Source organism: Pristiophorus japonicus, chromosome 26 (assembly GCF_044704955.1).
Source record: "Pristiophorus japonicus isolate sPriJap1 chromosome 26, sPriJap1.hap1, whole genome shotgun sequence".
Lineage (NCBI taxonomy): Eukaryota > Metazoa > Chordata > Chondrichthyes > Pristiophoridae > Pristiophorus > Pristiophorus japonicus.
Window position 1 is genome coordinate 8,095,819 of NC_092002.1, and position 23,942 is coordinate 8,119,760.

Genomic DNA, 23,942 nt, shown 5'->3' on the forward strand with positions numbered 1-23,942 from the left:
GATTCCAGCCTGTAACTCACTCCTGGGTATCTGTTATTCTATATATAAACTCCCCGAACCCCTCGATTAGATTCCAGCCTGTAACTCACTCCCGGGTATCTGTTATTCTATATGTAAACCTCCCCGAACCCCTCGATTAGATTCCAGCCTGTAACTCACTCCCGGGTATCTGTTATTCTATATATAAACTCCCCGAACCCCTCGATTAGATTCCAGCCTGTAACTCACTCCTGGGTATCTGTTATTCTATATATAAACTCCCCGAACCCCTCGATTAGATTCCAGCCTGTAACTCACTCCCGGGTATCTGTTATTCTATATGTAAACCTCCCCGAACCCCTCGATTAGATTCCAGCCTGTAACTCACTCCCGGGTATCTGTTATTCTATATATAAACTCCCCGAACCCCTCGATTAGATTCCAGCCTGTAACTCACTCCTGGGTATCTGTTATTCTATATATAAACTCCCCGAACCCCTCGATTAGATTCCAGCCTGTAACTCACTCCCGGGTATCTGTTATTCTATATGTAAACCTCCCCGAACCCCTCGATTAGATTCCAGCCTGTAACTCACTCCCGGGTATCTGTTATTCTATATATAAACTCCCCGAACCCCTCGATTAGATTCCAGCCTGTAACTCACTCCCGGGTATCTGTTATTCTATATATAAACTCCCCGAACCCCTCGATTAGATTCCAGCCTGTAACTCACTCCTGGGTATCTGTTATTCTATATATAAACTCCTCGAACCCCTCGATTAGATTCCAGCCTGTAACTCACACCTAGATATCGCCTGTGAGTCAGAAGGTTGTGGGTTCAAGTCCCACTCCAGGGACTTGAGCACATAAATCTCGGCTGACGCTCCCAGTGCAGTGCTGAGGGAGTGCCGCACTGTCGGAGGTGCCGTCTTTTGATGAGACGTTAAACCGAGGCCCCGTCTGCTCTCTCAGCTGGATGAAAAAGATACCATGCCACTATCCCCGGTGTCCTGGGCCAATATTAATCCCTCAATCCACATAACAAAAAAACAGATTAGCTGGTCATTATCACATTGCTGTTTGTGGGAGCTTGCTGTGCACAAATTGGCTGCCATGCTTCCCACATTACAACAGTGACTACACTTCATTGGCTGTAAATCGCTTTGAGACGTCCGGGGGTTGTGAAAGGCGCTATATAAATGCAAGTCTTTCTTTCTTTCATAAACTCCTTGCTACGTCCTGCCTCTCTAGAGGCTATGCACTTCTAAACAAGTTCCCGTCATACCACCTGCCACCTCAGCTCTGTCCAGCACTATCTAACTCTCAATCACATTGCTCCCCCAGTGCTGTAACTATGACTACATGTCAACAACAACTTGTATTTATATAGCGCCTTTAACGTAGTGAAATGTCCCAAGGCGCTTCACAGGAGTATTATCAGATAAAAAAATTGACACCGAGCCACGTAATAGGAAAAATTAGAGCAGGTGACAAAAAGCTTGGTCAATGAGGTAGGGTTTAAGGAGGAGAGGTAGAGAGGCGGAGAGGTTGAGGGAGGGAGTTCCAGAGCTTGGGGCCCAGGCAACAGAAGGCACAGCCACTGATGGTTGAGCGATTATAATCAGGGATGCTCAAGAGGGCAGAATTGGAGGAACGCAGACATCTCGGGGGGGTTGTGGGGCTGGAAGAGATTACAGAGGTAGGGAGGGGGCGAGGGCCATGGAGGGATTTGAAAACAAGGATGAGAATTTTGAAATTGTGGCGTTGCTTAACTGGGAGCCAATGTAGGTCAGCGAGCTGGGTGATGGGTGAGCGGGACTTGGTGCGAGTTAGGACACGGGGCAGCCGAGTTTTGGATTACCTCAAGTTTACGTAGGGTAGAGCGTGGGAGGCCAGCCAGGACGCTGGCTCTCGTTGCATTAACGCAGGCTGCCCCCCACCCCAGGGGCTATGGCCTCTCTCCCTCTCTGTTCCTTCCCCGTCATCAATAGTCTCCTCCGTTCACTATCCAAACCTAAGCCCATTCTCCAACACCCATTGCTGTTTCACAAGACAACGCTGGACTATGGGCATGAGAAGGGCAATCTTCTCGGTTGCAACGTCATGATTACAATTTTTGCATGCGAGTCTAGAGCGAGGGGGCACAATCTCAGGATAAGGGGTTGGCCATTTTGGACCGAGAGAAGGAAACATTTCATCACTCCGAGGGTCGTGAGTCTTTGGAATTCTCTGCACCAGAGGGCTGCGGGTGCTGAGTCTCTGAGTATAGGTACAGCGTCGGGAATCTGGGAGCCTCGGGACAGAGATCGCTCCGGATTCTGTGCATTTCCGAACTTTGGAACGTCTTTCCGACATCCCGAGTCCGGAAACACCTGGGCCAAGGGAGGGAGGTAGGGGAGAGGAGAGGGAAGAGGAGGGAGGGGTGGTCGGCGACGGCCCGAGACACATAAGACGCCAGCGGGGGTCCGAGGGGCCCCGAGACGGGGGGGGGGTCCAGATTCCGGAACATTTTACGGATTCCGGACGACGCTGCCACCGGATTGCGGAACTCCGGATTTTCGACGGTGCGCCTGTATATTGAAGGCTGGGATCGATAGATTTTTGGATATTAAGGGAATCGAGGGATATGGGGATCGGGCGGGAAAGTGGAGTTGAGGTCGAAGATCAGCCGTGATCTCATTGAATGGCGGGGCAGGCTCGAGGGGCCGAATGGCCGACTCCTGCTCCTATTTCTTATGTCAAAGCAAGGAATAAGGACTTCACCAACACATTTCAAAATGGGAATCCTGTGAGCTGATGCCAGATGCTCCATGGGGTCGATGACCTCGGTTACCATTTCTCTATAGTTGTTGACCGAGATGCACGTAATTTATGTTGTTGTACACGAAGAAAAAGATGGCTTTTGCAGTGATGGTGTTGTTTTCCTTCGGGCAGCTTGATTGTGTTTTGGAGGCGAGGACTGGGTTCCCCTGGAGGTGTCACTATTTGCAGGTTGTTCCCAGGAATGTGTCAGTATTTGTAGGGATTCCCCGGGAGTGTGTTAGTATTTACAGGGACTCCCCAGAAGTGTGTCAGTATTTACAGGGATTCCCCGGGAGTGCATCACTATTTGCAGGGGCTTCCCGGGAGTGTGTAAGATCCCTTTACAGTGAGAGCAAGGGAGTTCTCCCCGGTGTCCAGGTGTCAACAATTATCCTGCAACCAACATCACTAAAGGAGATTATCGGGTCATTATCTCTTTGCTGTTTGTGGGAGCTTGCTGTGCGCAAACAGGCTGCCGCGTTTCCGACATTACAACAGTGACTACACTTCAAAAAGTACTTCATTGGCTGTAAAGCGCTTTGGGACAATTCATAGAATCATCGAACGGTTGCAGCACGGAACGAGGCCATTCGGCCCATCGAGCCCGTGCCGGCTCTCTGCAAGAGCACCTCAGCCAGTCCCACTCCTCCCGCCCTTTCCCCGTAGCCCTGCTAATTTTTTTTCCTTCAGGTACATATCCAACTCCCTTTTGAAAGCCACGATTGAGTCTGCCTCCACCACCCTCTCAGGCAGCGCATTCCAGATCCTAACCACTCGCTGTGGAAAAAAGTTTTTTATTATATCGCCTTTGGTTCTTCTGCCAATCGCCTTAAATCTGTGTCCTCTGGTTCTCGACCCTTCCGCCAATGGGAACAGTTTCTCTCTGTCTACACTGTCCGGACCCCTCATGAATTATTCACAGCAAGTTACTTGTTTCCACTTACATCATTGACTGTAGAGTGCTTTGGGATGTCCGGTCGTCATGAAAGGCGCTATAGAAATGCAAATCTTTCTTTTTGTGGCTATATGATTTGAGCAAACTCCCACAAACAGCAAAAGTGATAATGACCAGAGAATCTGTTTTTTGTTATGTTGACTGAGGGATAAATATTGGCCCCAGGACACCGGGGATAACTCCCTTGCTCTTCTTTGAAATAGTGGCCATGGGATCTTTTACGTCCCCCTGAGAGAGCAGACGGGGCCTCGGTTTAACGTCTCATCCGAAAGACGGCACCTCTGACAGTGCAGCGCTCCCTCAGTACTGCCCCCTCCGACTGTGCGGTGCTCCCTCAGCACTGCACTGGGAACGTCAGCCTGGATTTTTTTTGTGCTCAAGTCTCTGGAGTGGGAACTTCTGACTCAAAAAGGCGAGAGTATCACCCGCTGAGCCACGGCTGACAAGCCACAATCTTATTGAATGGCGGAGCGGGCTTGTGGCCCATACAGCTAAAGGGATCGGGGATATGGAGAGAAGGCAGGGGTGGGGTAGTGAGGTTGAATGATCAGCCATGATCATATTGATTGGTGGTGCAGGCTCGAAGGGCCGAATGGCCTGCTCCTGCACCTATTTTCTATGTTTCTAAAAATTTCTTATATTATTTCCATTTTTAAAAATCTCAACTATCCCTTTAATTATAATTTAATCTCTCTGCATTGACACTTCATTTAGCTCCCTCCCTCTCCCCCTGGAATAAGGCACAGTTTGTAAGTGTGTCTGCTATCTCCTGTTGCCCAGGTGTCACAGGTGAGGTGTTACCTGTTCTCCTGCTCCTCTCCTCCATTCAGGACAATTAAATCCCCACTTCCTGGAGACGTGAGTGCGTGCCTGAAAGCAACAAGCAACGTCATGGCGTAAGGGGGGACGTCGCTCCCGCCCGCAATGGCTTCTGGTAGTTGTAGTTCCTCTCCGCTCAATGGCCTCTGGGAATTGTAGTTCGCCTCAAACAAATAGGGCCTAACCCATATTGGTGCACTTGGAGTGATTGCAGACAGCACTTCACCCACAGGCCTTCAGAAATGATTTAAAGATTATAATTTAGTTTTTATATTTTTAAAAAACTGCCTGACACAAAGCATGCTGGGAGATGTAGTCCCAAGTAACTTTTTGCAATTGAACAACAGAAAATGCTGCAAATACTCAAGCTGCTTAGGCAGCATGTGTGGAGAGAGAAACAGAGTCAATGCTTTAGGTCCAGGAGCTTGCGACAAAACTTGAAATGTTAGAGGTAGAACAGAATTTATGATTACAACAATGGCCACACTCCAAAAGTGCTTCATTGGCTGTAAAGCGCTTTGATACGGGTGGAAGATGTGTCAAAAGACGCTGTTCCACTTGAGCCTGTGATCGGGATGGAACCCTCCAAATTGAGGTACCTGCAGGATTATGACCAAGACCTGTTCATTGAGACAGGTCAGGTGTTCGTGAAAGGCGCTATATAAATGCAAGTCTTTTTTTAAGCAAGGCAGGGAAAGGGAGCGGCAGGGGGAAAGAACGAAAGGGACGGTCTGTGTTGGGGTGGAAGCCAGGAGGGATTGAATGCAAAAAAGGGATGATTGTACAAAGTGAGAGGAGATGGTAAAAGACAAGAAAGAACAACTTGTATTTATATAGCGCCTTTCACGACCACGGGACGTCTCAAAGCGCTTTATCGCCAATGAAGTACTTTTGAAGCACATTCACTGTTGTAATGTGGGAAACGCGGCAGCCAACATGCGCACAGCAAGCTCCCACACACAGCAATATGATAATGACCAGATAATCTTAATTAGTAATGTGGATTGAGGGATAAGTATTGGCCAGGACACTGGGGAGAACTCCCCTGCTCTTCTTCGAAACAGTGCCGCGGGATCTTTTACGTCCACCTGAGAGAGCAGACGGGGCCTTGGTTTAACGTCTCATCCGAAAGACGTCACCTCCGACAGTGCGGCCCTCCCTCAGCACCGCACTGAGTGTTAGATTTATGTGCTGAAGCCTCTTGGGTAGTACTGGAACCCACGACCTCCTGACTCTGAGGTGAGAGCACTACCCACTGAGCCACGGCATGGGACAAGTAGTTCTGAATGGGAATGTCAGAATCATTAACAGTAGCTGTCCGAAATAATAGGGGCGGAGGTTATGGGTCTGAAATTGTTGCGCTCGGAGTTGAGTCCGGAAGGCTGTCATGTGCCCAATCGAAAGATGAGGTGCTGTTCCTCGAGTTTTGTTGGGACAGCGCGAGAGGCCGAGGACGGAGAGGTCAGAGTGGGAGTGGAGCGGAGAATTAAAGCGACAAGCGACCGGAAGCTCGAGGTCGCGCTCATGGACTGACCGGAGGTGTTCCGCAAAGCGATCACCCAACCTGCATTGGGCCTCCCAAACGTAGAGGAGGCCACACTGTAAGCAGCACATCATCATCATCATCATAGGCAGTCCCTCGGAATCGAGGAAGACTTGCTTCCATTCTTAAAATGAGTCCTTAGGTGGCTGAACAGTCCAGTACGAGAGCCACAGTCCCTGTCACAGGTGGGGCAGAGGGTAAGGGTGGATGGGACTGGTTTGCCGCACGCTCCTTCCGCTGCCTGCGCTTGGTTTCTGCATGCTCTCGGCGATGGGACTCGAGGTGCTCAGCGCCCTCCCGGATGCACTTCCTCCACTTAGGGCGGTCTTTGGCCAGGGACTCCCAGGTGTCGGTGGGGGATGTTGCACTTTATCAGGGAGGCTTTGAGGGTGTCCTTGTAACGTTTCCTCTGCCCACCTTTGGCTCGTTTGCCGTGAAGGAGTTCCGGGTAGAGCGCTTGCTTTGGGAGTCTCGTGTCCGGCATGCGAACTATGTGGCCTGCCCAGCGGAGCTGATCGAGTGTGGTCAGTGCTTCGATGCTGGGGATGTTGGCCTGGTCGAGGACACTGACGTTGGTGCGTCTGTCCTCCCAGGGGATTTGTAGCGAATGCGGTGTACTGAATTGCAGGAAGTACAAGTAAATCGTTGTTTCACCTGGACGGAGTGTTTGGGACCCTGGACGATGGGAAGAGAAGAGGTAAACGGGCAGGTGCTGCCTCTTTTGTGCTTGTACCTTTTGCTGCCTTACCTGAGCCACGCCAAGCCAGTGCTGCTTGTTCTGACAATCCACCTGGCCATGGTGTGTAAGTTGGTCCAGACGCATCGCAGTTGGCCTCAGTATACCTGGGTTACAACAACAACAACTAGTATTTATATAGCACCTTTAACATAGTAAAACGTCCCAAGGCACTTCACAGGAGTGTTATAATACCAAAAAATTTGACACCGAGCCGTATAAGGAGAAATGAGGTCAGGTGACCAAATCTTGGTCAAAGAGGTCGGTTTTAAGGAGCGTTTTGAAGGAGGAAAGAGAGGTAGAGAGGCGGAGAGGTTCAGGCAGGGAGTTCCAGAGCTTGGGGCCTAGGCAACAGAAGGCACAGCCACCAATGGTTGAGCGATTATAATCAGGGATGCTCAGGAGGGCAGAATTGGAGGAGCGCAGACATCTCGGGGTGTTGTGGGGCTGGAAGAGATTACAGGCGCTAATTTCTATTTATGCGGCTAGGTGTCAAATTTTTATCTCACGATGTTCCTGTGAAGCACCTTGGGACGTTTCACTACGTTAAAGGCGCTACATAAATACAAGTTGTTGGGGGTAGAGTGGGTCCCTTTAAGACCGGTGAGGCTAATTGCAGAGTAAACACAGGATTAGTTCATTCACAGGTTAAATTGTAAACAGTGCTGGAGATCAGAGTCATGGCCTGGTTTTGGGGCAGGTCAGTTGAAACCTCCAGACTCGGTGGCTCCGGACTTCTTTGTGCCTGGATTGGTTTTCTATACATTGTTTCGTTAAATACTCCACTTCTGATAAAACAACGTTTTTTTTTTTAATTTTGCACCAATTTTAATGATCTGATAATTTGAACCGATTTGAGATTTTGGTGAGTAAAAGAACGAGATAATTTGGAAATAAATGACTTGAAATTAAGAGAAAGAAAGACTTGCATTTATATAGCGCCTTTCACGACCACCGGATGTCTCAAAATGCTTTACAGCCAATGAAGTACTTTTTGAAGTGTAGTCACTGTTGTAATGGAGGGAAACGCGGCAGCTAATTTGCGCACAGCAAGCTCCCACACACAGCAATGTGATAATGACTAGAAGGTCAGTATTTTTTGTGATGTTGATTGAGGGATAAATATTGGGCCCAGGACACCGGGGAGAACGCCCCTGCTCTTCCTCGAAATAGTGGCCGTGGCATTTTTTACGTCCACCTGAGGGAGCAGACGGGGCCTCGGTTTAACGTCTCATCTGAAAGGCGGCACCTCCGACAGTGCAGCACTCCCTCAGTAGTGCCCCTCCGACAGAACAGCACTCCCTCAGTACTGCCCCTCCGACAGTGCGGCACTCCCTCGGTACTGCCCCTCCGACAGAACAGCACTCCCTCAGTACTGCCCCTCCGACAGTGCGGCACTCCCTCGGTACTGCCCCTCCGACAATGCGGCGCTCCCTCAGTACTGCCCCTCCGACAGAGCAGCACTCCCTCAGTACTGCCCCTCCGACAGAGCAGTACTCCCTCAGTACTGCCCCTCCGACAGTGCGGCGCTCCCTCAGTACTGCCCCTCCGACAGAGCAGCACTCCCTCAGTACTGCCCCTCCGACAGTGCGGCACTCTCTCAACACTGCACTGGGAGAGTCAGCCTAGATTTTTGTGCTCAAGGCCCTGGATTGGGACTTGAACCCACAACCTTCTGACCCAGGCGAGAGTGCTTCCTGTACTTTTTTAAGCGTGACACCGAAGTTTGTATTCGTGAATTAAATATACACATAAAGATTTTATAATATAGGTATATCAATATTTGTTAAAATTTAATATCTACTTGCATTTTTGTGCTCAACTCTTACCAGTATAATTTATAATTAACTTGTCCAGATAATCTGTTTCAGCGATGTTGATTGAGGGATAAATATTGGCCAGGACACCGGGGAGAACTCTCCTGCTCTTCTTTGAAATAATGGCCATGGGATCGTTTACTTCCACCCGAGGGAGCAGGCGGGGCCTCGGTTTAGCGTCTCATCTGAAAGACGGCACCTCCGACAGTGCAGCGCTCCCTCAGCACTGCACTGGGAGTGTCAGCCTAGATTTTTGTGCTCGAGTCCCTGGAGTGGGACTTGAACCCACAACCTTCTGACTCCGAGGCGAGGGTACTGCCCACCAAGCCACGACTGACATTGTAATGTTAATCACGTAAGCCTCTCAGATGGCTGGGGTTGTTTTCTTTGGAACAGAGGAGGCTGAGTGGAGACCTGGTTGAGGGGTATAAAATTATGAGGAGCCTAAGTAGAGTGGATAGGAAGGACCCATTTCCCTTAGCAGAGGGGTCAACAACCAGGGGGGCATAGATTTAAAGTAATTGGGGGGAGGTATAGAGGGGATTTGAGGGGAAGTGTTTTCACCCAGAGGGTGGTGGGCGTCTGGGGCGGAACTCGCTGCCTGAAAGGGTGGTAGAGGCAGAAACCCTCACCATATTTAAAAAGTACTTGGATGTGCACCTGAAGTGCCGTAACCCACAGGGCTACGGACCGAGAGTGGGAAAGTGGGATTAGGCTGGGTAGCTCTTTGTCGGCCGGCGCGGACACGATGGGCCGAATGGCCTCTTTCTGTGCTATAAGTTTCTGTGATTCTATGCTGATTGGCTTGCTGAGTGTTTCATAAGAACATGAGAAATAGGAGCAGGAGTCGGCCATTCGGCCCCTCGAGTCTTCTACCTCAATTCCAATTTCCTGCACTATCCCCATATCCCTTGATTTATTTAATATCCAATGAGGGCATTTCCAGATACAGGAATATAGTGAACTTCATGATTGGAAAAGACTTGGAATCATAGAATGGTTACAGCACGGAAGGTGTCCATTCGGCCCGTCGAGCCCGTGCCGTCTTTCTGCAAGAGCACTTTAGTTAGTCCCACTCTCCCCCCAACGCCCACCTCCCCCCCCCCCTGCCCTTTCCCCGTAGCCCTGCAATTTCTTTTCCTTCAGGTACTTATCCAACGCCCTTCACATTCTACCCTACGTAAACCAGAGGTGATCCAAAACTCGCTGCCCCATGTCCTAACCTACACCGAGTCCCGCTCACCCATCACCCTCTGTGCTCGCTGCCCCATGTCTTAACTCGCACCGAGTCCCGCTCACCCATCACCCTCTGTGCTCGCTGCCCCATGTCCTAACCCACACCGAGTCCCGCTCACCCATCGTCCCCTGTGCTCGCTGTCCCATGTCCTAACTCGCACCAAGTCCCGCTCACCCATCACCCCCTGTGCTCGCTGCCCCCATGTCCTAACTCGCACCGAGTCCCGCTCACCCATCACCCCCTGTGCTCGCTGCCCCCGTGTCCTAACTCGCACCGAGTCCCGCTCACCCATCACCCCCTGTGCTCGCTGACCTACACTGTCTCCCAGTTAAGCAACGCCTCAATTTCAAAATTGTCATCCTTGTTTTCAAATCACCTCCATGGCCCCTCGCCCCTCCTTATCTCTGTAATCTCCTCCACCCCACAATCCCCCCGAGATGTCTGCACTCCTCTAATTCTACCTCTTGAGCATTCCTGATTATAATCGCTCAACCATTGGTGGCCGTGCCTTCTGTTGCCTGAGCCCCAAGCTCTGGAACTCCCTGCCTAAACTTCTCCGCCTCTCTACCTCTCTTTCCTCCTTCAAGACGCTCCTTCAAACCGACCTCTTTTGGTCACCTGCGTTAATTTCTACATATGCGGCTCAGTGTCAAAATTTTTTTTAACCTCATAATGTGAAGCACCTTGGGATGTAAAGGCACTGTATAAGTACATTGTTGTTGTTTTGTTTTGAAAGCCTGCGATTGAGTCGAGCAGGTTCTGTATTTACTCCAAATGTACAGCGTTCACACTCTCTCCTTATCTCCGATACAGGAACACGATGTCTCGAGGCTCCCCCCCCCCGCCCCCCGATGTCTCGGATCGTAGTATGTCACCGTTATCTCAGCCTGCTGCCACCCGAAACCTGTCCACCAACCTGTCAACAGAAACGTGTATTTATTTTGCGCCTTTGACATCCCGTGGCGCTGCACAGCAAGTGTTAGGAGACAAAACGATTACATTTGGACACCGAGCCACAGAAGAAGAAATGACTGCAGATCTTGGTCAAAGAGGTAGGTTTTAAGGAGTGTCTTAAAGGAGGAAAGAGAGGTGGAGACAATCAAACGTTTAGGGAGGAAAAAAGCATATTGTAGGACTTTAAAGTGTGTTGTTACACTGGCTGTGTAAAAAATTAAGTTACATTTGATGCAAGCTGTGTTGTTATTGTCTTGGTTTCGTTACATTTTACTTCGATTTGCAACTGCAGATACCCTGTGCCCAGCAGAGATACATTCAGATCCCTCTTTCTACATTCACAAGGATGGCCAGTCTTACAGGCCCCACTCGTTCTCTGCTCCTGCCAATAAGATTCTCTTCTTCCCAGCTGCCTGCTACTCTATAGGAGCTGCACACACACACACACACGCACACATGGATCACGTCTCACTGCTAAACAGGCACCACAGAGATCAAAATGGTAAACCTCTTAGATGATCTCTTTCACTTGAGCACAAGAAAAAACATCCAGGCTGACGCTCCCAGTGCAGTGCTGAGGGAGCGCCGCACTGTCGGAGGTGCCGTCTTTCGAATGAGACGTTAAACCGAGGGCCCCGTCTGCTCTCTCAGGTGGACGTAAAAGATCCCACGGTCACTATTTCGAAGAAGAGTTATCCCCGGTGTCCTGGGCCCAATATTTATCCCTCAATCATCATATTAAAAAACAGATTATCTGGGTCATTATCATATTGTTGTTTGTGGGAGCTTGCTGTGCGCAAATTGACTGATGCATTTCCTACATTACAACAGTGACTACACTCCAAAAGTACTTCATTGGCTGTAAAGCGCTTTGAGACGTCCGGTGGTCGTGAAAGGCGCTATAGAAATGCAAGTCTTTCTTTCAAACGTACATAGAGTTATATTGAATTTTACAGTACAGAAGCCCTCATGTGTTTATCTAGCCTCCCCTTAAATGCATCCCTGCTATTTGCCTCAACCCCTCCCTGTGGCAGCGAGTTCCACATTCTCACCGCTCTCTGGGTAAAGAAGTTTCTCCTGAATTCCCCATTGGATTTATTAGTGACTACCTTATATTGATGGCTCCTAGTTTTCGATAGAAATCGCTGACTATCCACATGCCACATGCAAACTAATTTTAGTTGAAAATACCTTACACACACAACACAGGTAGATGCACTGCACATGTATATATTTACATAGAATTCCAAAATCCTTATCCTTGTTTTCAAATCCCTCCATGGCCCTCGTCCCTCCCTATCTCTGTAATCTCCTCCAGCCCCACAACCCCCCGAGATGTCTGCGCTCCTCTAATTCTGCCCTCTTGAGCATCCCTGATTATAATCGCTCCACCATCGGTGGCCGTGCCTTCTGTTGCTTGGGCCCCAAGCTCTGGAACTCCCTCCCTAAACCTCTCCACCTCTACCTCTCTTTCCTCCTTCAAAACGCTCCTTAAAACCTACCTCTTTGACCAAGCTTTTGGTCACCTGCCCTAATTTCTCCTTATGCGGCTCTGTGTCAATTTTTTTATCTCATAACACTCCTGTGAAGCGCCTTGGGACATTTCACTACATTAAAGGCGCTATATAAATATACGTTGTTGTTGTTGTAGAAACTTCTACCACCATTCAGTAACCAAGAAAGTAAGGCACTCACACAATCAATTAACACTCACACTCCACTTTTCAACTGACCACTTTACCAACAAAAATGTTTTAAGGTTCACACTGAGACACCGCAAGAATATGAATATTGAGATCACACGCTTAATGGTGGTGTCTGTTATTCATTTTTAATTTATATTATTTAATTTACGCAGCGAGTGGTTAGGATCTGGAATGCGCTGCCTGAGAGGGTGGTGAAGGCAGACTCAATCGTGGCTTTCAAAAGGGAGTTGGGATAAGTACCTGAAGGAAAATATTTTGCAGGGCCATAGAGAAAGGGCGGAGCAAAGAAAGAAAGACTTGCATTTGTATAACGCCTTTCACGACCAGCGGGTGTCTGAAAGTGTAGTCACTGTTGTAGTGTGAGAAATGCGGCAAGAGACGTGGACCATATACAGCAGGCACCTCAAAACGCTGGAGAAATACCACCAATGCTGCCTCCGTAAGATCCTGCAAATCCCCTGGGAGGACAGACGCACCAACGTCAGTGTTCTCGCTCAGGCCAACATCCCCAGCATCAAAGCACTGACCACACTTGATCAGCTCCGCTGGGCGGGCCACATTGTCCGCATGCCCGACATGCAACTCCCAAAACGAGCGCTCTACTTGGAACTCCTACACAGCAAGCGAGCCCCAGGTGGGCAGAGGAAACGCTTCAAGGACACCCTCAAAGCCTCCTTGAAAAAAATCTAACATCCCCACCGACACCTGGGAATCCCAGGCCCAAGAACGGCCAAAGTGGAGGATGTGCATCCGGGAAGGAGCTGAACACCTCGAGTCTCGTCGCCAAGAGCAAGCTGAAGCCAAGTGTCGACAGCGGAAGGAACGCGCGGCAACCCAGGCCCCCCCCCCCACCCTTTCCTTCAACCACCATCTGCCCCACCTGTGACAGAGACTGTCGGTCCCGCATTGGACTCATCAGTCACCTGAGAACTCATTTTTAGTGTGGAAAAAGTCATCCTCGACACTGAAGGACTGCCTATGAATGAATGAATGAAGGAAGGGCGGCAGCCAACTTGCGCACAGCAAACTTCCACAAACAGCAATGTGATAATGACCAGATAATCTGTTGATAATCTGTTTTTTTATTATGTCGATTGAGAGATAATTACTGGCCGGGACACCGGGGATAACTCCCCTGCTCTTCTTCGAAATAGTGGCCATGGGATCTTTTACGTCCACCTGAGAGAGCAGACGGGGCCTCGGTTTAATGTCTCATCCGAAAGACGGCAGGGGAGTGCACTGGGAGTGTCAGCCTAGATTTATGAGCTCAAGTCTCTGGAGTGGGACTTGAACCCACAACCTTCTGACTCGGAGGCGAGAGAACTGCTCACTGAGCCACGGCTGACAGTGGGTGTGGGACTAGCTGAGAGTCAGCACGGGCTCGACGGGCCGAATGGCCTTCTTCCGTGTTGTACCCATTCTATGATGCTATAATACGAATCAGAAATACAGTTAGCCACATCTGGATGAACAATTTGCCATATGTGGCTAACGTATTGAGCAACACAGCACTAGGAAGAACGTCAAGGTCATTGAGAGGGTGTAGAAGAGATTACCAAGGAAGAGGCTTCAGGTATAAGAAACTGAGGCTCAATAAGTTGTCTCTGAGTCAGAACGTTGTGGGTTCAAATCCCACTCAGGGACTTGAGCACATCAATCTAGGCTGACACTCCCAGTGCAGTGCTGAGGGAGCGCCGCACTGTCGGAGGGGCAGTGCTGAGGGAGCGCCGCACTGTCGGAGGGGCAGTGCTGAGGGAGCGGCACACTGTCGGAGGTGCCGTCTTTCTGATGAGACGTTAAACCGAGGCCCCGTCTGCCCTCTCAGGTGAACGTAAATGAATCCATGGCACTATTTCGAAGAAGAGCAGGGGGAGTTCTCCCCGGTGTCCTGGGGCCAATATTTATCCTTCAATCAACAAAACTAAAAAAAGATTATCTGGCCATTATCGCATTGCAATTTGCTGTGCGCAAATGGACTACTGCATTTCCTACATTCCAGCAGTGGCTATACTTTGAAATTACATAATTGGCTGTAGTTTTGGCTGATGGTTAACAAGGCCATAAAAAAAGCAAACCGCGCACTAATGTTTATTTCTAGAGGGATAGAATTGAAACATAGTGAAGTTATGCTAAACTTGTATCGATCCTTGGTTAGACCACACTTGGCGTGCAAATCTGCTCGCCATATTATAAAAAGTACACAGAGGCACTGGAGAGGATACAGAGAAGATCTACAAGGATGATACCAGAACTGCAAGGGTACACATATCAGGAAAGGATGAACAGGCTGATCTTGAAAAGAGAAGACAGAGGGATGACCTAATAAAGGTCTGTAAAATTATGAAAGGTTTTGATAGAGTGGATCCTGAGAGAGTGTTTCCATTTGTCCATTCCGTTGGTCGGGCCACATTGTCCGCATGCCCGACACGAGACTCCCAAAGCAAGCGCTCTACTCGGAACTCCTTCACGGCAAGTGAGCCCCAGGTGGGCAGAGGAAACGTTACAAGGACACCCTCCAAGCCTCTCTGATAAAATGCAACATCCCCACCGACACCTGGGAGTCCCTGGCCAAAGACCGCCCTAAGTGGAGGAAGAGCATCTCGAGTCTTGTCACCGAGAGCGTGCAGAAACCAAGCACAGGCAGCGGAAGGAGCGTGCGGCAAACCAGTCCCACCCACCCTTTCCCTCAACCACTGTCTATCCCACCAGTGACAGAGACTGTAATTCCCGTATTTGACTGTTCAGTCACCCGAGAACTCACTTTTAGAGTGGAAGCAAGTCTTCCTCGATTCCAAGGGACTGCCTATGATGATGATGCTTTGTGGGGAAGAGCATAACTAGAGGCCATCAAAGATAGCCACCTAGAAATCCAAAAGAGAATTCAGAAGAAACTTCTTTACCCAGAGAGTGGTGAGAATGTGGAACTCGCTACCACAGGGAGTGGTTGAGGCGAATAGTATCGATGCATTTAAGGGGAGGCTAGACAAGCATATGGGGGAGAAGGGAATAGAGGGTTATGCTGATAGATTTAGATGAGGAAAGACGGGAGGAGGCTCGAGTGGAGCATAAACGCCGGCATGGACTGGTTGGGCCGAATGGCCTGTTTCTGTGCTGTATATCCTATGTAAGACTATGTAAGGAAGTGTAACTACCCTTTTATTAGTGGTATAGTCTTGTTTTTGTAGAGTTCGGCGGATATTTAAGGGATTACATTGTTTACAGCTTTCTGTTCCTGCACCCCTCCCTCCTCCCCCTTCTGACACTCTCTGGACAACTGCAAGCCCAACAGACACTGGGTCTGGCCTGCTGCTTAAAACCATTTGCACGCCAGCAATGTCGGACAAGCAGCAAGAATGCAAATCTATTGCACATTAATCTTGCAGTTTACTTGTCCATTCTGCATTCACTCAAAGGAGCAGTGCATGAGGGGAAACACACCAATTCTGTTGAGTTTAATAATGTGTTAGTCAAATGCCTAATTGCCGTGGGAGAGGGTGGAGGCTCACGTATCTGCCTGCAAGCTTGTTACCTGTCTAGGAACCTGGGACCTGAAGAGATGACAAGCTGGGCTTTAAAATTAAAATACTCTGGAAACACCCCTTTTGTTAGTTCAGTGCTACACACCCCCCCTCCTCTCCCCAACAACTCCCCTGGTTAATGGTCTAGTGAGAGGTTGCACTCGAGAGTGTCTGCAGCCCGAGCTGAAGGGGCCATGGAGAGAGTAACTGCCAAACCTTCTCCCGGTGAGCAGCAGGAAGAGTTTGAAATATGGAAGGACTACCTGCAGTTGTCGACGAGGGTGGCGGAGATCTGGCGGACAGGCGCGGACGGGCAGGAGCTGGCGCTGCCCGGCGACGATAGCCCGCCCGCCGAGGGCGCCTTCCGCCCGCTGGTGGTGGGCAGGACCCCCTCCTCCTCGGCCGACGACGAGGGCACGGGGGGCCGGGCCGACGGCAGCCCCCCAAGGAAGGCGGGCGGCATCTGCACCTTCTGCAAGCACAACGGAGAGTCGCGGAAGGTGTACTCCTCGCACGCGCTGAAGACGGAGGCCGGCAAGGTGCTGTGCCCCATCCTGCGAAACTACGTCTGCCCGCTATGCAAGGCCACGGGCGACGTCGCCCACACCCTGAAGTACTGCTGCTTCAACCCGGAGAAGCAGTCGCTGTACCGCAACAATGGACGGAACTCGGTGGGCAAGAAGTCACGCCGCTGAGACGGGAACGGAGGAAACGAAAGAAAGACTTTGTTTTTTTTTAAAAAGAAAAACGAGCGACTGTAAAATAAAAAGGAAAAATATCTGTAGATAGCACCGGCGACAATAATAATGTTTGAAATAAGGACAAGGTTCTGAGGGACATCGCCCGGCAAACAGGGGGATGGTTTTATGTTTATTTATAAAAGTGGCTCAATACAATGTTGTAAAAACAATGACTTCTTTTCAAAAATGAAAGTTTTGTTTTTCTTCCCAGTGACATTGTTGTATATTAAAGCGCGATTCTATTTGTGAATTCTGACCAAAAAATGACTTGTTTTAAAAAACAAACATTTGGTTTATTCCCCAGTGACGTTGTTGTATATTAACGCGCATTTTTCTTTGTGAATTCTGACAAAAAAATGACTTGTTTTAAAAAAACAAACACTTTATTTCTTTCCCCAGTAACGTTGTTGTCTATTAAAGCACGTTTTTCTTTGTGAATTCTGACAACGCCTCCTTGATTGTCTTCACGTTGCATCCCCTCCTTGCGCGGGAGCAGGGGGCATGAGGGGATTCCGGTAGTTCAGTGGAATAGGACGCGGGTAAGGCGAGAGGGTCATCAAGGCTAATAAAATACTACGATACACTCTGGTGAACCCACACTTCAGAGTGCGTCAGAAGAGCTGAGAGTGAAAATGGACATTATAATGAAAAGTAATTTAAAGAGCCAGGTTCAGTGGGTAGCACTTTGGCCTCCGAGTCAGAAGGTCGTAGGTTCAAGTCCCGCTCCAGGGACTTGAGCACAAAAATCCAGGCTGACACTCCTAGTGCATTTTCGAGGGAGTGCTGCAGTGTCGGAGGTGCCGTCCTATAAGATTAGGTGCTAAGTTGAGGTCAGGTAGATGTAACAGATCCCATGGCACTATTTCAAAGAAGAGCAGGGGGAGTTCTCCCCAGTGGCCTGGACCAATATTTATCCCTCAACCAACATAACAAAAACAGATTATCCAGTCATTATCACATTGCTGTTTGTGGGAGCTTGCTGTGCACAAATTGTCTGCCGTGCTTCCTACATTACAACAGCGACTTCACTCCAAAAAGTATTTAATTGGCTGTAAATCGCTTTGGGATGTCCTACATAGAATTATACAGGATATACGGCACAGAAACAGGCCATTCGGCCCAACCAGTCCATGCCGGCGTTTATGCTCCACTCGAGCCTCCTCCCATCTTTCCTCATCTAAATCTATCAGCATAACCCTCTATTCCCTTCTCCCTCATATGCTTGTCTAGCCTCCCTTTAAATGTATCAATACTATTCGCTTCAACCACTCCCTGTGGCAGCGAGTTCCACATTCTCACCACTCTTTGGGTAAATATTTATCCCTCAATCAACAGATTATCTGGGTCATTATCACATTGTTGTTTGTGGGAGCTTGCTGTGCGCAAATTGGCTGCCGCGTTTCCCACATTACAGCAGTGACTGCACTCCAAAAGGTACTTCATTGACTGTAAAGCGCTTTGAGGTGGTCGCGATAAGCGCTATCGGATTACAAGTCTTTTGAGAAGTTTCTGTCGAATTCCCTATTGGATTTCTTGGTGACTATCTTATATTGGTGGCCTCTGGTTATGCTTTTCCCCCATGTGGAAACACTCTCTCTGTATCCACTCTTTCATCATTTTAAAGACCTCTATTAGGTCACCCCTCAGCCTTTTTTCAAGAGGAAAGAGACCCAGCCTGTTCATCCTTTCCTGATAATGTAAACCCTCGCATTTCTGGTATCATCCTTGTAAATCTTCTCTGTACCCTCTCCAGTGCCTCTAAATCCTTTTTGTGATTTGACGATCAGAACTGTACGCAGTGCTCCAAGTGCGGTCTAACCAAGGTTCCATACAGTTTAGCACCTGAAGTGGTGAAGGGTGCTATATGAATACAAATTCTTTCTTTTCATTTTTCATGCAAACCCTGGGTGTGTGATGTTGGTGTGGTCCAACTGAGCTGCCGTGTTTGGCAGCTTGACAACAGTGACAACTCTTCAAAAAGTAAATCATTGGATGTGAAGGCTTTGGATACCATGGGCACCTTGAGCACCCGGATTCCTGGGATGGGGGGATTGTTCTATGAGGAGAGATTGAGTAGGCTAGGCCTATATTCTCCAGAGTTTAGAAGAATGAGAGGTGATCTCATTGAAACATACACAATTCTTGACAGGGTAGATGCAGGGAGGATGTTTCCCCCAGGCTGGGGTGTCTAGAACCAGGGGTCACAGTCTCAGGATAAGGGGTCGGCCATTTAGGACTGAGATGAGGAGAAACTTCTTTACTCAGGGTGGTGAATCTTTGGAATTCTCTGCCCCAGAGGCTGTGGAGGCTCAGTCGTTGAGTATATTCAAGACAGAGATTGATAGATTTTTAGATATTAAGGGAATCAAGGAATACTGGGATAGTGCAGGAAAGTGGAGTTGAGGTAGAAGATCAGCCATGATCTCATTGAATGGTGGAGCAGGCTCGAGGGGCCGAAGATGGCATGTGCTGCAGGATAGGTCATCATCATAGGCAGTCCCTCGAAATCTTCCTTCGAAGACTTGCTTCCACTCTAAGGCCCCAAGTTTCCACACGATAAAACACGGGCGCCCCTCCGAGCTGGGCGCCCGTTTTTCGCGCCGAAAACGGCGCCGGAAAAAAAAACCGCACGATTCTGGAGCGCCCTGCAGCTCCATGTCTGCTTGGCGCGGCGCCCAGGGGGGGGGGGGGCGGGGGGAGCCTACCACTCGCGCCGATTTTGTAAGTGGGAGGGGGCGGGTACCATTTAAATTAGTTTTTTTTCCTGCCGGCAACCCTGCGCGTGCGCGTCGGAGCGTTCGCGCATGCGCAGTGTGAAGGAAATATTGGCACGCGGCCATTTTTGTAGTTCTTTGTAGCTGTTTAATTTTTGAACATTTTTTAATAAAAGCACATTGCCATCAGCACTGAGAAGGCTGCTGGAAGCCTCAGAAGGTTGAGGCAGTCGTTTCCCGACGGCTTCCCCTCCCCTGCCGTCGGGAAATGGCTGCTGAACTTGTGAGGCTTCCTGTAGCATTCTCCCTGGCTGAAGCACTTTCACACAGGTAGGAAGATGGTTTATTTAATCTTTTCTTTGCTTATAAATTTTTATTCAGGTTGGATTTATTTGTTTAATATTTGTATAAGTATAAATAAGGATTTATTATAGAATTTAATGAACTTCCCTTCCCCCCCCCTCCCTCCCCCTCCCCACCTCGTTCTGGACGCCTAATTTGTAACCTGCGCCTGATTTTTTAATGTGTAGACGAGGTTTTTTTCAGTTCTACAAAAATCTTCACTTGCTCCATTCTAAGTTAGTTTGGAGTACGTTTTCACTGTGGAAACTTTGAAATCAGGCGTCAGTGGCCGGACACGCCCCCTTTTGAAGAAAAAAATTCTGTTCCAAAGTGAAACTGTTCTAACTGACTCGAACTGCAGAAAAGAAAATGTGGAGAATTGCGATTTCTAAGATAGTCCGTTCTCCACCAGTTGCTCCTAAAAATCAGGCGCAAATCATGTGGAAACTGGGGCCCTAAAAGTGAGTTCTCAGGTGACTGTACAGTGCAATATGGAAAACAGTCTCTGTCACAGGTGGGACAGACAGTGGTTGAAGGAAAGGGTGGGTGGGGAGTCTGGTTTGCCGCACGCTCCTTCCGCTGCCTGCGCTTGATTTCTGCATGCTCTCGGCGATGAGGCTTGAGGTGCTCAGCGCCCTCCCGGATCCTCTCCCTCCACTTAGGGCGGTCTTTGGCCAGGGATTCCCAGGTGCCGGTGAGGATGTTGCATTTTATCAGGGAGGCTTTGAGGGTGTCCTTGAAACGTTTCCTCTGCCCACCTGGGGCTCGTTTGCCGTGTAGGAGTTCCGAGTAGAGCGCTTGCTTTGGGAGTCTCGTGTCGGGCATGCAGATGATGTGGCCCGCCCAGCGGAGCTGGTCGAGTGTGGTCAGTGCTTCGATGCTGGGGATGTTGGCCTGAGCAAGAACACTGACGTTGGTATATCTATCCTCCCAGGGGATTTGCAGGATCTTGCAGAGGCAGTACTGCTGGTATTTCTCTAGCGCTTTGAGGTGCCTGCTGAAAATAATGTTTGTGACGGAGGAGCGGCGAAAAATCGTGGCGGAGGTGCGGCAAATGAGGGTATCTTCCAACCCTGGAGTTCAGGACTGGAATATCGCGTCCTTCATTGAAACGTCTGTGAACTCATCCCTTTTGGTGTGGAAGCAAATCATCCTTGTTCGAAGGACATAGAAACATAGAAAATAGGTGCAGCAGTAGGCCATTCGGCCCTTCGAGCCTGCACCACCATTCAATAAGATCATGGCTGATCATTCACCTCAGTACCCCTTTCCTGCTTTCTCTCCATACCCCTTGATCCCTTTAGCCGTAAGGGCCATGTCTAACTCCCTCTTGAATATATCTAACGAACTGGCCTCAACAACTTTCTGTGGTAGAGCATTCCACAGGTTAACAACTCTCTGAGTGAAGAAGTTTCTCCTCATCTCGGTCCTAAATGGCTTACCCCTTATCCTTAGACTGTGACTCCTGGTTCTGGACTTCCCCAACATCGGGAACATTCTTCTTGCCTCTAACCTGTCCAATCCCGTCAGAATTTTATATGTTTCTATGAGATCCCCTCTCATTCTTCTAAACTCCAGTGAATACAGGCCCAGTCGATCCAGTCTTTCCTCATATGTCAGTCCTGCCATCCCGGGAATCAGTCTGGTGAACCTTTGCTGCCCTGCACTGAAGCACCACACCTTTACATATACTTCCCCCCCCACGACCCCCTCAACCAGTCCTCCCCTCACTCTGCTGGTTGTGATTGCCATCACCGGATAGCCTATATACCATCATAGAAACATAGAAAATCAATGATGACCTGTGGAATTCTCTACCACAGAAAGTTGTTGAGGCCAGTTTGTTAGATTTATTCAAAAGGGAGTTAGATGTGGCTCTTATGGCTAAAGGGATCAAGGGGTATGGAGAGAAAGCTGGAATGGGGTACTAAAGTTGCATGATCAGCCATGATCATATTGAATGGCGGTGCAGGCTCGAGGGGCCGAATGGCCTGCTCCTGCACCTATTTTCTATGTTTCTTAGGTCTCCTCAATGGAGGGGAAGGGGGAAAAGGAGAAAAAAAACTACAAATGGCCAGCAAGGGGGGGGACTACAACTCCCAGAGCGCACCGCGCGTCTGGCAGGTTGGCCCGGGCAGCAGTGCACACGCGCGGGCCCGACCTGTCACTCACAGTGTAACAATTCCCAGCAATGGTGTAGCAGTTTCTCAGGAGGTCTTTTGAAACAGAGGTGAGTTTGAAAGTGATTGTGCGTGTATGGAGGGGGGGAGGTTTTTCATTGATTCACAGTCTGAATTTTTGCAAAAAGTAAATGGCAATAAGTTGGATGGAGGGGCTGAAAAAATGCAAATATTAACCTTTTTTTATTGCAAATGGCGAGGCCGTGCTTGCAGCGTGTGGATGGGCCGGTTGCACGTTCTACATGTTTCTGTTGCGGATGCAAACTTGAGTGCAGTTCGCAAAATGGGGAAGCCCTTGCATCCCGTCTGTATTGGCACTTGGGCATGGTTAATTCCGCTGGCAAACACGGAAAGGGAACTGCGCCCTCATCAGGGGCCTTTCCTAATTTGTATCCCGGGTTGGCATTCGTTAGCTGGAGTCGTCCCCCAAATCCTAATGCATGCACAGTTGCTTCTCCTCCCCCCCTCTCCTCCATCTCTCAGGTTGCCAAACAACCCCCCCCCTCCGCCCCACCAGGAATTAAAGATTCCTCTCCAGCACACTGCTGCAAGCAGATCCCTGCCCGCCAGGATAAAATCATTTTCTTTGCACGTTTTTTTTGTTATTAAAAATATTGGAGATGGGGAGGGGAAAGGAATTGAATAGCAGACAAGAATCATCCAATTCGATAACTGAGCCTATTCACTTTCCAATTTGGCTGACCAATGGTGGGCGTGTGGGGCAGTGGGGATATTAGTGGCCAGGAATACATAAAGAAATAATTACATTTCTATAGCGCCTTTCACGACCCTATCATCATCATAGGCAGTCTCGGAATCGAGGAAGACTTGCTTCCACTCTCAAAATGAGTCCTTAGGTGGCTGAACAGTCCAATACGAGAGTCACAGTCCCTGTCACAGGTGGGACAGATCGTCGTTGGGGGTAAGGGTGGGTGGGACTGGTTTGCTGCACGCTCCTTCCGCTGCCTGCGCTTGGTTTCTGCACGCTCTCGGCGATGAGACTCGAGGTGCTCAGCGCCCTCCTGGTTGCACTTCCTCCACTTAGGGCGGTCTTTGGCCAGGGACTCCCAGGTGTCAGTGGGATGTTGCACGTTATCAGGGAGGCTTTGAGGGTGTCCTTGTAATGTTTCCTCTGCCCACCTTTGGCTTGTTTGCCGTGAAGGAGTTCCGAGTAGAGTGCTTGCTTTGGGAGTCTCGTGTCTGGCATGCGGACAATGTGGCCCACCCAGCGGAGCTGGTCGAGTGTGGTCAGTGCTTCAATGCTGGGGATGGTTGGCCTGGTCGAGGACGCTAATGTTGGTGCGTCTGTCCTCCCAGGGGATTTGTAGGATCTTGCGGAGACACTCTTGTAATGTCGGAAACACGGCAGCCTATTTGCGCACAGCAAACTCTCTCAAATAGCAATGTGATAATGACCAGATAATCTGTTTTTTTGTTATATTGATTGAGGGATAAATATTGGCCCCAGGACACCAGGGATAATTCTCCTGCTCTTCTTCAAAATAGTGCCGTGGGATCTTTTAAGTCCACCTGAGAGCTCGGGGCTTCAGTTTAACGTCTCATCCGAAAGACGGCACCTCCGACAGTGCGGCGCTCCCTCAGCACTGCACTGGAGTGTCAGCATAGATTTTTGTGCTCAAGTCTCTGGAGTGTGGCTCGAACCCACAACCTTCTGACTCAGAGGTGAGGGTGCTACCCACTGAGCCACAGCTGACACTGCAGGCAAGTTGGCTTTTCATTCCTTTCTCATATCCTCCTGACCCTCCCTCCTCCGCCCATTTCCCCATCAGATGAGATATCACAAAACTAGGCACCATCTGATCACATTGCATTATTCGTAAAGCAAGGGAGTTGGTTGTTCCTCTTGTCCCCTGAGCAACACTTCTCCCTTAACCTTCT

At 49.3% G+C, this 23,942-nt stretch overlaps 2 protein-coding genes across 6 annotated transcripts in view; both read left to right on the top strand.

Annotated features, from left to right (window-relative positions):
* The window catches only part of LOC139239156 (hypermethylated in cancer 1 protein-like), a 61,915-nt gene that overhangs the window by 24,923 nt on the left and 13,050 nt on the right, over positions 1–23,942 (top strand). For 2 of the 5 annotated variants that reach the window (XM_070867749.1, XM_070867748.1), the window contains exon 2: positions 10,703–10,941. The gene's annotated coding sequence lies outside the window, so the exon portion shown is untranslated. Of the gene's footprint in view, positions 1–4,930; positions 5,008–10,702; positions 10,942–22,026; positions 22,094–23,942 lie in introns of those variants that run through there. The other 3 variants (XM_070867751.1, XM_070867745.1, XM_070867747.1) reach the window with 2 other exon arrangements.
* LOC139239032 (nanos homolog 2-like) lies at positions 16,262–16,762 on the top strand. The gene has a single exon (XM_070867536.1). The coding sequence runs from the start codon at positions 16,262–16,264 to the stop codon at positions 16,760–16,762; it is 501 nt and encodes a 166-aa protein (XP_070723637.1).